The sequence below is a fragment of the Chiloscyllium plagiosum genome, chromosome 31, assembly GCF_004010195.1.
Source record: "Chiloscyllium plagiosum isolate BGI_BamShark_2017 chromosome 31, ASM401019v2, whole genome shotgun sequence".
Lineage (NCBI taxonomy): Eukaryota > Metazoa > Chordata > Chondrichthyes > Orectolobiformes > Hemiscylliidae > Chiloscyllium > Chiloscyllium plagiosum.
In genome coordinates, this window is record NC_057740.1 from 13,878,688 (window position 1) to 13,894,138 (window position 15,451).

A 15,451-nucleotide genomic window follows, 5' to 3' on the forward strand; every position below is an offset into this window, starting at 1 on the left:
CTGTACTTTCCAAAATTATGGCAAACTCCATAAATTCTTTATTTTCCCCTGCACTTCTAGTTTATTTGGATTGCAGTTTAATCTACCATCATGCTGTGAACCGTTTCTGTAATTGTTCAGCATTCTAGTCGCTTGGGAGTTTTTGAGTGCTTAGTGAATTTTTTTGTGCCGTATCAGTCAACTTCAGAATTCAGCACCGACAGATCTTCTCACAGCCATGGAATTGTCACATGTTTATCTTTTCCAGTGACAATGCTACATCATAAGGTCCCCTTCAAAAGTTGAGTTGAGACATTCTGAGGAATTCTTCATTTTGGTGCTGGTTGCCTAATCTCTGAAATGTTCCATTCCCAGCACTAACATATCTCTCAATCATGAACGGAAAAACAGAAATCTTGTTTTAAATATATGTAAGCTTAATTAAATGTTTGAGTATGGGATAAATGATTTTGTACATTAGACTAGATAACTTGGAAAAGTACTGTGTGTAAGTGCAATCATCCCATCACTGTATGTAGACACATAGTCTGATTCAAAATCCCAGTTTAAAAAAGTTAAATTCCTGCAGTCACGTAAAATCAGTGATCACCCACATAAGTGATAACCTGAAACTGTAACAGGATACTGAATGTGTAAAAGAAGACTGGAATAAAACCTATTTTTCATGTGTTTACTTAATGTATTTGGTTTGAGTATAACAATAGCACTGCAAGACTGTGAGGTATGATTTAAGGTAACATGTTTTGGTAAATTAGATGACTTCCATTTTAGGTATGTTGTGTCATTGATATATTGTCTTTCATAATTAGTTGAATATTAAATGGGTTATGAAACTCAGGTAGAAGTGTAATCTTTTATGTGCAGAAAATCCTTTGAATCTTGGTGTATTTCACTATATTGAGGTTGAGAAGCTCTGTTAAACTAAAATTTAAGACTGGTTTTGTTCAAAAGAAATGTGTAAATAATGATTTGCAATTTGCTCAAACCCTCAGCACCATACTAATTCAGATGGTAGATTGTTGTAAACTACAATCATGGACTAATTTCTCTGAGCAAGTTTTTATTTTGTCAAATTTTTAAACGGCCTTCATTTGCCAGTGTTCAATCTTTGGATTCCAATTTGGTGGAAACCACTGTATAATTTTTCTATAGCACCAAATTATTACTTAAAAAAAGAACAAAAAGCTCTTTTCCACATCGAGATTTATTAAAATACATGTGTGTATTGATATCTTTATATATTTATATATTGGCATTGATTTTGCCATAATGAATCACAAAGTTTCTTTCTGCAGCAGTACTACGCACAAGGAGGAAATTCGGACAAGACAGAGTGGGGTTGGATGACAGACTTGATCTATGGTTCATCTAAGGTGCTTGTGGAGAAAGCTTAATTAACTTTGTATGTAAGGTAGATAGCCGCTAAACTGTCAGCTCAGAACATCGCGTATCTCCTTTTAATACAGTTTTAAAAATTTAAAAACAATAGTATAAATTTTGTAGCCAATAACATTTAAGAATTATTCATTTACAAAAGTATTTTTGCTGTTTTAGTAGAGGATTATATGTTTATAAAGTGGATAAAAGGTACACAGCTTGCCTTTGCAGTCTGTGGTTTTATGATGCCAGTGGTGACCCTGACCATCTAAGTAATCAGCAGTAAAGCTGAGAGTTGCCTCTGCTGGTCCAGGTCACGAATGGTATGAAAGTTATGCCTGGGAATGTGCATTTTGTACTTGTCTGATTTAAAAAAAACTTCCAGGTACTATTTTGTAGGTTATAGACATGTCTAGCATTTTTATATTGCAAATGAACCTATTTCACCAGCTAGTCAGTATCTTGACTCAGCATACCCAGTGTAGAATATAAACAGCTCACACACCCCTTAATTCAGGATCTCAGTGCTTGTCACAAAAGCACTAGAATTTTGTACCTTCAGTCACCATACCTTGTACTTTTATTATTTGGCTCAAAATCATCTGTTAGTCAAGGTTGGAAGAACAATATTTTTAATTGTACTTAGCAGTTCCGTATTACAGACATTACTACATTTTCAAACATGCCATTGCATCTGAGTGACACTGTCATGTTGATTTGGTTCATAAGTGGTATAAAAATCCTAAACTGCAATAATCAGACTTGTGGCCTGTTTGCACTATTGCTTTACATGAGGTTAGAAGCATTATGGGGGTATGGAATTACCCCCTTCCCACCCCTTAATTTTATCACAGCCCAACATGTTAGAATTGTGCTATAAGTTGTCAGTTCAATTGAGAGCCATAGTATAACCCTACCATCAGTGGGTAACTGCATACAAATGATGCATGTGCTGGACACTTACCCAGCATACTGGACTTATTGAGGTTAGTGCTAAGCATTAAATGATATTCTCAAGAAGGCAACAGCTCCTGATTAGCAAGACACTTCTTTTTGGTGGAGGGTAGCTTTAAATGTTCATATTTTATCAGTTTTATGTTGCTGTCATTAATGTATTTTCCTTGTCTGTAATGTAGGACAGTTACAGTTACGCACGTTCCACAGCAACAGCGCCAAGTTATGATAAACAGTACTATCAACAACCTGTCTCAGCTGCTGCTCAACCTCAGCACACAGCCACAGATTCTTACTACCAGACAAGTGAGTGAAATATTTTCTGAATTTGTTTATGCTGAGGATTGAGTAATCTGACAGAACTTTGCTTCTTGTTGGTTTAGCTGGCTAATTTAGGAAGTAAGTGGCCCATGAAGCCTGGAAAGGTTCCATGTTCAGTTCTGGACTCGCTGAGATAGCTGATCACAGCAGGATGGTGATAGAAACTCCAAAATGGCCTAATTCATCCCAAACGAGGGAGACAGCCCAGTATTTTAATTTTGGTCGCAAAACAGTGACTCCTCATGTTCAGTGTAATCTTTGGATGAGAACAAGATTTATGATTGGACACAATCCGAGCTTGTGATAATAGCTTTCTGTGTGCACCACAAATAGGAGCTACTATAAGGAGATAATGGGTACTGTGAAACCTTATCCCATCAAGAACTGTGACTTGGGAAGCTGACATAATAGATGTTCTTGGGGTTTGATTTTTCTGAATATTGTATTTGGTATGAAAAGGTCATGAAGATGTCTGATTTGCTAATGACTGAGTTAGTGTCTGTGGTAGGTAAGCAAATTTAAATTTGCAAAGCTACACTTCTATTTTACAATATTGTATGCTGTAACCTCTGAATTGACGGTTGATGTTTTTTTGAAGGTCAAGAATTGCTATGGTAATTGCCGATGTTGGATTTCCTGTCCAGAATAGTTGAAATGTCATGCTGAAAATATTATAATACTTCAAAAAGACGATTAAACTTTACAGGACCACAAGACAGAATAAAAATAATCATAAATAATAGTGATAAGGTTTTGTAGTCTTCAAAGAATGGTCACATAGATATTTAGCAGAGGAAAATGGAAGAAAAGCATTCACTGATTCTTCGTAGCAGTAGTGTGTACCATCTCCAGGATTCACTTTAGAGATTCACCAAGATTCCTTAAACAGCACTTTCCAAACCCATAGCCACAATCTCGAAAAGGATGAAGGCAGCACATATATAGGAATGCCACCACCTGAAGTCTAAATATATTGTGAATGTTAAACAACTGGCCCAGACCTCAATCTGCATTCCATGAAAGAACTTTTAATAGTGGATGACATAATATCTCTTGGAAACAGCATATCTTTGTAAAAATAATTGACAGCATTGTGGAAGGTTTATGTACTGCTGGTCACGCTTCAGACATGGAAGTCTACTGAAAAATAACCTTTCTTAAAAAACCAGCCTGACATGCATCCTGAATTTATTTATGGTCATCTGTTTAGAATCTAATACAAATCGGATTTTTTTTTAATTGCAAGAAATGAAGAGTTGTGAATGAGCAAAAAAATTTGGGTGTGATGTGCACAGACCATTAAAAACTAATGTTCCCTCTTCTGTGCAATTATCTTTTGCTGGAGTTACAGTCCAGGCTCGCCCAAATGTTAACACTGCTTAAAGGATTAAATTAAGAGAGGTTACATTAGCTTCTGTTATATTCCTTTTGAGTTTAGAGGGTTGAGGGAGCTGATTTATTCAAAACAATAACAGGATTTTACTGGTGGGAAAATCAGGATAAAATGGTACAATTTTAAAATGAAAATAAGTCCATTAAGGATGAAACAGTTAGTATTTTTTTTCCCTCACTCTTGGAAATATGAAACTTTCTTTCCCTCAGAAAACTATGCCAATTCAAATTTTAAAGATTAATATTAATAAAAATGTAGCAGATATCATGGTATATGGATCACAAGCATTTGACTTAGTTGAGGAGTGCAACAGATCACAGGAGTGGAATAGATTACTTTTCCTTTGTTTCTAAGAAACATTCATTGCCTTGAGTAGCCTACCAATATCTCTGGCTTTAAAAGGATAAACCAGCCACCAGTTGTACATACTACTCTCAAGCCTCAACACTACTCAGTAATGCAACTGGAAATCTACAATGGAACTTCCTTTTAAAATGTTGGAAACACAGATGCTATTGAAGGCGAGTAATTGACGTCCTTGCACAAAGATGTAAAAGCCTTTACATATTCAGGTTTTGTTCTGATAGAAATTGAGAAACACTATATACGTAGGTATATAACATGCTGGAAGTATTTAGTTGTCCAGCAGCATCTGATGAAAGAAAAGGTTAACAATCTGAAATGTTGAATCTGCTTCTCTCCACAGTTGCTGCCTGTCCCAAGTATTTCCAGCAGTTTTCGTTTCAGATTTTCAGCATTTATCGCATTTGCTTTTGAATGCATAATTATGTCTGGTTGTGAGGCAAGAAATTGTTTTAATTCAAGTAAGCCTTTTCAGGTAGAAGAATGTCTAAGCTGGAATTAGAATTCCAGTATATCTAGGCATAGTCAAGTTGCATGAAGACAGATTACCCTACTGGTTTTGTTTTTCAGTAGCCCCTAAAACCAGTTTCAGCCAATCTGGAACACTGTACACGCAATCGCAACAATCAAGACAAGTTACTGCAATAAAACCTGCATCCACTCCAATCCCAGTTACAACCAGCTTTACGGTGTATCCAGTGGTAACAACAGTACAACCAACTGCACAACCTACTGCAGCAGTAGCCACAGCTGCTGTATCATATACACAGACACCCACATACAATACGACACCAGTCAGTTATTCAGGTAAGCAACTCTACCTTAGTAACTTGTGCTTTATTGTTTTGGTGTTGTAATTTGTCTGTCTGAAGCTGAGAATTTTAAAACAAATTCCATATGCCGCTTTTACATGGCCAGCTTTTAATGTTTTTCACTTAATCTTATATCCTTTAGCTCTTTATATACTATCCTTTATGTGTGTTATTTCTTAGATTTTCTTTCCTCTTTTGACTTCTGTTATCATCAGAACCTATATGTCCACATTGTTGCACTATCACAGAATTGTAACAGCGCAGAAGGAGCCCCCCAACACACGCGTGTGTATACACACACACACACACCCCTCATTGTGTCTGCACCAGCTCTGTTGCCACAAGCCAACCTCCTGTCCTTTTCTCATATCTCTGAACACCATTTCTGTCCAAATAATCAACCAGTGCCCTCTTGAATGCTGAAATTTGAATCTGCTTCCACCACATTTCCAGGCAGTAGATTCCATACCCTAATTACTCAGTGTGGAAGAAGTTCTTTCTCACATCATTGTTGCTTCTTTTACACATCACTTTAAATCTATGCTGTCTTATTCTTTTTGCCAGCAGGAACATCTTCACCCTATCCGGCCTACTCCTGATTTTTGAAGACCTCTATCAAATACCTTTCGGCCGCCTTCTTTCCAAGGAGAGTAGTCCCAGTTTCAACTATTTTTGTAGTTCCTGGCATCATTCTTCTAAATCACTTCTGCACACTCTCCAATCTGTTCACATCTATAATGTAGTACCCACAACTGTATACTAATGCCCCAGCTGAGCTCGAGCAAATGTCTTACACAAGTTCCATGCCACTTCCTTGCTCTTGTACTCTTTGCCACGATCAATAAAAGTTGGAGCACTGGGTATGCTTTATTCATTGCACTCACCACCTATCCTGCCACTTTTATTGATGTGTGCACGTATACAAATAGGTCCCTCAAATTCTGCACAGATCCCTCAAATCCTAAATCCTCTTCAGAATTGCATTCCTCCCCCCACCCTCATGTACAATTGTCATGCTTCTTTCTCATGGGTAGTAAAATAGTGTCCAAAGGACTGTTAAAAGAGGCAAGGCCTTTCCCAGCAATGTGTTGGTGTTGCATCTTCTGCATTCTCTCTGAAGATTCATTAATATGAATAGCATAATGCCACACACCAGGTTTTATATGATTTACTGCATCCTCCAATTTTCCAGGTTCCATTTCATGTCCAAACTATAAAGTATTTTTTGCTGTTGTTTTGTGAGGAATCAAAATAAACTTTAACAGTGACAAGATTGCAACATTAAAAAGTGTTATCTTGTTATTGAATATAATTAAAACATAGTGCCCAGTATACACATTTTGAAGTTTTTTTTTATATTAGGGTCAAGTTACTCTGGATATGAAGCTGCTGTGTACTCTGCTGCTACTTCATACTATCAACAACCGCAGAAACCGTCAGCCACCACTTGGACCAGCACTGGGACTGGAACAGGAACCAGTGCCAATACAGGAAGCACTTTCATCAAAAAAACAACTTTCCAGAACAAACAACAAAAACCGAAGCCACCACCTAAACAACCTCAGCTACACTATTGTGATGTCTGTAAAATTAGCTGTGCTGGCCCACAGGTAACTGATTCAGATGAAAATGTGTTGTTGTCTCCATGACTGTACTTTTATATGCCAAGGAAGAACAATCAAACTGGGTTTCTAAGAACTACATGCCTGACTTTCTCCACAATGATTTGTGTATCTGTATTTTAATATTGTTCTTAAATGAATGCTGTTCCTTTGCTGAATGCTGTTCTGTTGTCATGTATGAACTTATAAAGTAGGAGCAGAAGTAGAAGTTTCAGTCTACTCCCAATAATCCTTACTTCTCTTGACTAATAACAGTCTGTCTACCCCATCTTGGAAATATTCAATGAGCTCCCATTCCAGCGCCTTCTAAGGCACAAAGTTCCAAAATGCACAACTTTCTCAGAAATAAATTTTCAAATCTGAGCACAAAGTACAGCCCCTATTTTTTAAAAAAAGTGTCTTTGATCTAGACTGACCCACAAAAAGAAACATCCTTTCCATGTCAATCTTGTCAGGACCATTCAGTTAAGTAAACTGCAGTAGAAATAAGCCCCGCCTTCCATCCTCTCCTCACAAGGCAACATATTTCTTCCAGGTATTAATCTAGTAAAAATTGTCTGGTTCACCTCAAAAGTATTTACATCCTTCTTTAAGTAAGGAGACCAATGCTGCATTTAAGATGTGTTTTCACCAATATCCTGCATAACTGAGCATAGCAACCCATTAATTGATTTATGTGCTGTACCTACATACAAACCTTTAGTGACTCTTGAAACAGAACGTCTAACTTGTGCTGAACTTCAGAATTCTGCAGTCATTCTCTGTTTAATAGTCATACAGTTTGGAAGCAGACCCTTCGGTCCAACCAGTTCCTGTTGATCAAACTAAACTAGTCCCACCTGCCTATGCTTGGCCCATATCCCTCCAAGTCTCTGCTATTCATGAACTTGTCTGAATGTCTTTACAACATTGTAACTGTATCCGCATCACCACTTTCTCTGACAGTTCGTTCCACAAAAAAAGTTGCCCCTCGTGTCCTTTTAAAATTTTTTTCTCTCATCTTATAAATATGCCTCCCTAATTTTGAACTCCCCCAGCCGAAGAAAAAGTCATTTGCTATTCACCTTATTTATGCCCCTCAATAAGGTCACCTCTCAACCTTCTGTGCTCCAGTGAATGAAGTCCCATCCTTTCCAGTTTATTTTTATATTTCAAAGTAATGCTCTGCTTTTTTAGTCTTCCTGTCAAAATGAACAACTTCATATTTTCCTGTATTATACTCCATCTGCCAGATTTTTGCCACTCACTCAACCGATCTATATTCATTTTCAATTTTGGCTTCACAATATACTTTCCTATCCAGCTTGGATTCACGTGCAAATTCAGCAAGCATGCCTTCACTGCCATCATTTATAAGTCATTGACGTAAGTTTTGAAAAGTTGAGACCCCAGAGCAGACCCCTGCAAGACTCCGCTCACGACATCCTGCCTTTATGTTTGTATGAAAGATTTTATGCAACTGCATCATTCCTGTGCATATTATATTTTGCACATAGGAAATTCGTTGAGTATCATCATACCAGGATGTGATAGTGTACAAAGTCACGAGTGTACAAAGTCATCTCATACTTATGCCACACCCAGTTCTCCTCTTGTGAAAATGCTCAGTCATGTTGACATTAAATCTGGTTACCTTTTGTGTCAAAATCAATTATTCTTGTCTGACATTCATGCGTTCCTTCATCCAAGTAGGAACAACTAAATTCTTATGATAGAATGGCAATCTAGCCTTACTTTCATACTCCCGCTTTCTCTCCTCTCTACCACTACAAGATTACAAAAAGACCCCAACCCTCATTGTGCGTCATTTGAGAACTCTTTCAGAGCATGCCAGCGGGAGAGCTTTTTACCATCATGGTCCATACAGTTGAGTACGACAGAGATTTTCATAATCATTTTTGGGATTTGGATGCTGTTGGAAAGACACATTTATTGTCTAACCAGAGTTGTCTTGAGAAAGGACATTCCTCTGGAAGGAGAAAGTGAGGACTGCAGATGCTGGGGATCAGAGCTTAAAAATGTGTTGCTGGAAAAGTGCAGCAGGTAAGGCAGCATCAAAGGAGAAGGGGAATTGACGTTTCGGGCATAAGCCCTTCTTCAGGAATGAGGAGGGTGTGCCAAGCAAGCTAAGATAAAAGGTAGGAAGGCGGGACTTGGGGGAGGGGCGATAGGTGGAAGGAGGTTAAGGTGAGGGTGATAGCCGGAGAGGGGGTGGGGGCGGAGAGGTCGGGGAGAAGATTGCAGGTCAAGAAGGCGGTGCTAAGTCTGAGGGTTGAGACTGAGAAAAGGTGGGGGGAGGGAAAATGAGGAAGCTGCAGAAAGTGTTGCAATGGTCTAGCGATGGAGGCGGCCAAGGACCTGCATGTCCTTGGCGAAGTGGGAGGGGGAGTTAAAGTGTTCAGCCACGGGGCGGTTGGGTTGGTTGGTGCGGGTGTCCCAGAGGTATTCTCTGAAACGTTCCGCAAGTAGGTGGCCTGTCTCCCCAATGTATAGGAAGCCACATCGGGTGCAGCGGATGCAGTAAATGATGTGTGTGGAGGTGCAGATGAATTTCTGATAGATATTGAAGGATCCCTTGGGACCTTGGAGGGAAGTGAGGGGGGAGGTGTGGGAGCAAGTTTTGCATTTTTTGCAGTTACAGGGGAAGGTGCCGGGAGTGGAGGTTGGGTTGGTGGGGGGTGTGGATCTGACAAGGGAGTCGCGGAGGGAGTGGTCTTTCCGGAACGCTGATGGGTGGGGAGGGAAATATATCCTTGGTGGTGGGGTCCGTTTGGAGGTGGCGGAAATGACGAAGGATGATCCACTGCAATTGTAAAAAATGCAAAACTTGTGCACACACCTCCCCCCTCACTTCCCTCCAAGGCCCCAAGGGATCCTTCAATATCCATCAGTAATTCACCTGTACCTCCACACACATCATTTACTGCATCTGCTGCACCCGATGTGGCCTCCTATACATTGGGGAGACAGGCCGCCTACTTGCGGAACGTTTCAGAGAACACCTCTGGGACACCCGCGCCAACCAACCCAACCGCCCCATGGCTGAACACTTTAACTCCCCCTCCCACTCCGTCAAGGACATGCAGGTCCTTGGCCTCCTCCATCGCCAGACCATGGTGACACGATGCCTGGAGGAAGAGCGACTCATCTTCCGCCTTGGAACCCTCCAACCACAAGGGATGAATGCAGATTTCTCCAGCTTCCTCATTTCCCCTCCCCCCACCTTTTCTCAGTCCTAACCCTCAGACTCAGCACCGCCTTCTTGACCTGCAATCCCATTCCTCTGGAATCATTGCAAACAATGTGTGGAAGGTGTATCCATAATGTTGTTCAGTAGAATGTTCCGGAATATTGATGTGACAGGATGTCAAAATCAGGATTGTGAAAGAGTTACAGGAAACTTGGAGGTGATGGTGTTCGCGTTCACCTATTGCTGTGGCTTTTTGGGATTGTAATCAGTGGCTTGGTATGTGCTTTTTGTTTTCAATATTGGGATGAGGGCATCACTGACTGGGCCGTCCTCTATTGTCCATCCGTGGTTGTCCTTGAGAAGGTAGTGGTGAACTGCCTTCTTGAACCGCTGCAGTCTGTTTGATGTAGGCACACCCAAAATGTCGTTAAGAATGGAGTTTGAGGATTTTGACCTGGTGACACTGAAGGAACAGTACTCAATTCCTCTTATGAAGGCCAGCATGCTATTAGCCTTCTTCACTACCTGCTGTACCTGCATGCTTGCCTTCATTGACTGGTGTACAAGAACACCCAGATCTCTCTGTACTGCCCCTTTACATAAATTGATTCCATTGAGGTAGTAGTCTGCCTTCCTGTTCTTGCCACCAAAGTGGATAACCATACATTTATCCACATTAAACTGCATCTGCCATGCATCTGCCCACTCACCTAACTTGTCCAGGTCACCCTGGAATCTCCTAACATCCTCATCACATTTCACCCTGCCACCCAGCTTTGTATCATCAGCAAATTTGCTAATGTTATTGCTGATACCAAGTCAGGATGGTGAGTGGCTTTGAAGGGAACTTGTAGGTGTCAGTGTTCCCTTTATTTGGTGCCCTGCCCATCAAGGTAGTATGGGTCATGGATTTGGAAACTGCTATTTAAGGAGCCTTGGTGAATTTCTGCAGTGCATCTTGTAGGTGGTACACTGCTTCTTCTGAGCTTTGGTGAAGCGAGTGAATGTTTGTGGACCTGGTGTCAGTAGTAGACTGCTATGTCCTGGATGTTGTCAAACTTTTGATAAAGTCCCACACAGGAGGTTAGTGAGTAATATTAGGGTGCATGGTATTGGGGGCAAAGTACTAGATTGGATTGAAAATTGGTTGGCTATTAGGAAACAAAGGGTAGTGATAAACAGCTCCATTTCGGAATGGCAGGCAGTGACCAGTGCGGTACCGCAGGGATCCGTGCTGGGACCGCAGCTTTTTACAATATATATTAATGATATAGAAGATGGTATCAGCAATAACATTAGCAAATTTGCTGATGATACAAAGCTGGGTGGCAGGGTGAAATGTGATGAGGATGTTAGGAGATTCCAGGGTGACCTGGACAAGTTAGGTGAGTGGGCAGATGCATGGCAGATGCAGTTTAATGTGGATAAATGTATGGTTATCCACTTTGGTAGCAAGAACAGGAAGGCAGACTACTACCTCAATGGAATCAATTTAGGTAAAGCGGCAGTACAGAGAGATCTGGGTGTTCTTGTACACCAGTCAATGAAGGCAAACATGCAGGTACAGCAGGTAACAGTAAGCCAGCAGTGGCAGACATTTTAGGAGGTATTTCACGACTCTAAGCAAAAATACATTCCCAGTAAGAAGGAAAGATTCTGAGAGAAGAATAAACCAACCATGATTTACCCTTGAGTTTCGAAGATTGAGAGGGGATCTGATTGAGACATATAAGATTATTAAAGGATTGGACACTCTGGCAGTAGGAAACATCTTTCCACTGATGGGTGAGTGCCGAACCAGAGGACACAGCTTAAAAATACGGGGTAGACCATTTAGGACAGAGATGAGGAGAAACTTCTTCACCCAGAGAGTAGTGGCTGTGTGGAATGCTCTGCCCCAGAGGGGAGTGGAGGCCCACTCTCTGGATTCATTTAAGAAAGAGTTGGATAGAGCTCTCAAAGATAGTGGAATCAAAGGTTATGGAGATAAGGCAGGAACAGGATACTGATTAGGAATGATTAGCCATGATATTGAATGGCGGTGCAGGCTCGAAGGGCTGAATGGCCTACTCCTGCACCTATTGTCTATTGTCTAAACTTGAGTGTTGTAGCTGCACTCATCCAGACAACTGACAAATATTCCAGCACATTCCTGGAATGTGGGCAGGTTTTGGGGAGTCATGAGTTGTTACTTACTGCAGGACTCCTCGCATCCTAGCGTCTTGTAACCACAATATTTCAATTGTGGGTTGATGGCTGTCTCCAGGGCAGTGATACTAAGAAGTGTTTATCAAGTGATGCAGTGCATTCTCTCGAAAACACTGTAGCCATAGTGTGTGCCATTGGTGAAGGGAAAAGCTGTACCTACTGAGTCCCTTTTAATATTTGATTCTTTGAGATGGGTAATGTTTTTACATTTAACAGTGAATGGACTTACTAGTACTAATAACTATCCCAATGCCACCCTCAACACTAAACTTTTGGTAAAGTTTTTTTTAAATTAGATTTCTTAGTGTGCAAACAGGCTCTTCGGCCCAACAAGTCCACACCAACCCGCAACCCACCCAGACCCATTCCCCTACTTTTGAGCTTACTGCTTAATTAAGCTATGTAAGGCTTCACCAAGAGGAAAGAAACCGTTTGCAATGTGGACACAAAATTCCTAAAGATTTTAAATTTAAAAGCTAGTTAATGAGTCAGTTTGTGTAAAGTTGCTTCTGCTAAGAAATAAAAAGTTATAAATTAAACTTTTGCACAGGAAAATTTTAGTTACTGGTATGAAGAAGTACATTTACATACTCAGTCTCGTTCATAGAACATAGAAGAATACAGCGCAGTACAGGCCCTTCGGCCCTCGATGTTGCACCGATCCAAACCGATCCACCTAACCTACACTAGCCCACTATCCTCCATATGCCTATCCAATGCCCGCTTAAATGCCCATAATGAGGGAGAGTCCACCACTGCTACTGGCAGGGCATTCCATGAACTCACGACTCGCTGAGTACACCGTCTTCCTAACCTGCAATCTTCTTCCTGACCTCTCCGCCCCCACTCCACTCCGGCCGTTCCAGTGCCTCCACATCCTTCCTATAGTATGGCGACTAAAACTGCACACAATACTCCAGATGCGGCCGCACCAGAGTCTTATACAACTGCAACATGACCTTAGTACTCCGGAACTCAATTCCTCTACCAATAAATGCCAGTACGCCATATGCCTTCTTCACCGCACTATTTACCTGGGTGGCAACTTTCAAAGATTTGTGTACATGGACACCAAGATCCCTCTGCTCATCCACACTACCAAGTATCGGACCATTAGTCCAGTACGCCATCTTTTTATTACTCTTACCAAAGTGAATCACCTCACACTTAGCTACATTGAACTCCATTTGCCACCTTTCTGCCCAGTTCTGCAGCTTATCTATATCCCGCTGTAACCTGCCACATCCTTCCTCACTGTCTACAACTCCTCCGACTTTCGTATCATCCGCAAACTCCTCCGACTTTCGTATCATCCGCAAAAGTTCATTTCTAACTCTGATTTAATGTTTAATTATCCTTCTCTCAACCACTTCCGAAGACTTATAGGGAACATTTGGAAGGCCAGAAGCACAAGAAAAAAGAAGCAGCTTTAAAAGGTGGAAGTCAGACTACGAGTGGACCACGTGGTGCCCAGGGTCAACTACGATGTGAGCTGTGTGATGTATCGTGCACAGGTGCAGATGCCTATGCTGCACATATCCGAGGTGCCAAGCACCAAAAGGTGCTTACAAAAATACTATAAGTAATGAAAATGTGGAAAATACACAACGTGTCTGTTAACATTTAGAAGGATAAGTTATCATTTCTGGAAAGGAGTTTTGACAGGTTACAAGCCCAAACAAAGACCAAGCTGTTTTCGATCTGTTTTTCATGTGTGTAATTCCAGCATTTTTCCTTTAACCAAATAAGTTGTAAGTAATCATTGCATCGCCAGTCATCATGTGCAGTTTATTTCCTAGATGTGAGATCCTATCCTACCAGCTCATGCATTCTGTAATTGCAGCATTAGAAAAGAAAGGATTCTTTGGAACGAAAGCGATGAACATTAAGCCTGTCGTTCATTGAGTTGGTTTCCTACCCAGTGAGACTGATTAATTGAATCGCTTTATAGTGAATCAGCAGGAACTTAATGACTAAATGTTTGTCTTGTAATATGACTTGATGATAATTGATGAAGTGGATGCCAGTATACAGCTGACAAGGATTGTCTGAAGTTGGCATCCTCTGAAAAGAACAGGGTCCAGTCAGAAATCCAGTGTTAGATATAAGCTCTGAATTCATAATTCTCAATGTTTAATTCAAGGCAATGATGTTGAATAGTGTACCGAGAGTTATTCTCAGGATATTCCCACAAGTCATGATCTAATTGAATGGCAGTGCAAGCTCAGGAATTTTGCCGGAATCTTTTGACTCCTAATGTTCTCAAAACATAAGTGGAGACCACAGCCTAAGTGCCAAGAAGGTTTTATTTCTGGCACACATCAATAGAAATAACAAGCAAGTAAATCTAATGCACAGAGTTATAAGTTTGAAGACCCGTTTCTGAACATATGCTCAGAATTTTCTGCTGTGAAGTTGAGATTTATAAAATCCCTACTCAATTTTTGTGGTCCACCCTAGCATCATCATTGTGAATACTTGATATTACTTAGATATCTCGTCACATCAGGTGACAATGAATGTCACTTAACTGATACCCATATTCTTGAGTCAGAAGTTGCAGGCTCTGGACCCTTTCTAGGATATAGAGTTATACAGCGCAGAAACAGACTCTTCAGTCCAACTCGTCTGCACCAACCATACATCCCAATCTGATCTAATCCCATTTGCCAGCATTTGGCCCATGTCCCCCTAAACCCTTGCTATTCATATACCCATCCAGATGCATTTCAAATGTTGTAATTGTACTTATCACCACCAACTTGTTCCCCTGGCAACTTGTTCCATGCACACACCACCCTCTGCGTGAAAATGCTAACCCTCGGGACCTTTTTAAACCTTTCCTCTCTCACTTTAAACCTATGCCATCTAGTTTGGGCCTCGCCTACCCTTAGCTGAGGACCCTATCCATGCCCTTTGTGATTTTATAAACACCTATAAGGTCACCCCTCATCCTCTGCTCCAGGCAAATAAGTCCCAGCCTATTCAGTCTCTCCCTATAACTCAAATCCGCCAGTCCCCTTTTAAATCTTTTCTGCACCCTCTCAAATTATCAACATCCTTTCTACAGAAGGGCAGCCAGAATTGTACACCTCGTCAATGTCCTGGATAATAGCAAAATGGCTACCCAACTGACCAATGTTTTGACCAATGAGGTCAAGCATGCCAAATGCTGACTTCACCACTCTCCCTGCCTATCTGTAACTCCATT

The 15,451-nt window shown here is 40.8% G+C and overlaps 1 protein-coding gene across 5 annotated transcripts in view; it reads left to right on the forward strand.

Annotated features, from left to right (window-relative positions):
• Nucleotides 1–15,451, forward strand: part of LOC122565231 (zinc finger RNA-binding protein-like) — an 81,834-nt gene that overhangs the window by 31,426 nt on the left and 34,957 nt on the right. Inside the window, exons 4-8 of one of the 5 annotated variants that reach the window (XM_043720993.1) lie at nt 1,296–1,373; nt 2,514–2,637; nt 4,982–5,215; nt 6,583–6,830; nt 13,619–13,801. In XM_043720993.1, coding sequence (XP_043576928.1) covers nt 1,296–1,373; nt 2,514–2,637; nt 4,982–5,215; nt 6,583–6,830; nt 13,619–13,801 — 867 coding nt within the window. Of the gene's footprint in view, nt 1–1,295; nt 1,374–2,513; nt 2,638–4,978; nt 5,216–6,582; nt 6,831–13,618; nt 13,802–15,451 lie in introns of all 5 variants that reach the window. The other 4 variants (XM_043720992.1, XM_043720991.1, XM_043720995.1 and 1 more) reach the window with 4 other exon arrangements.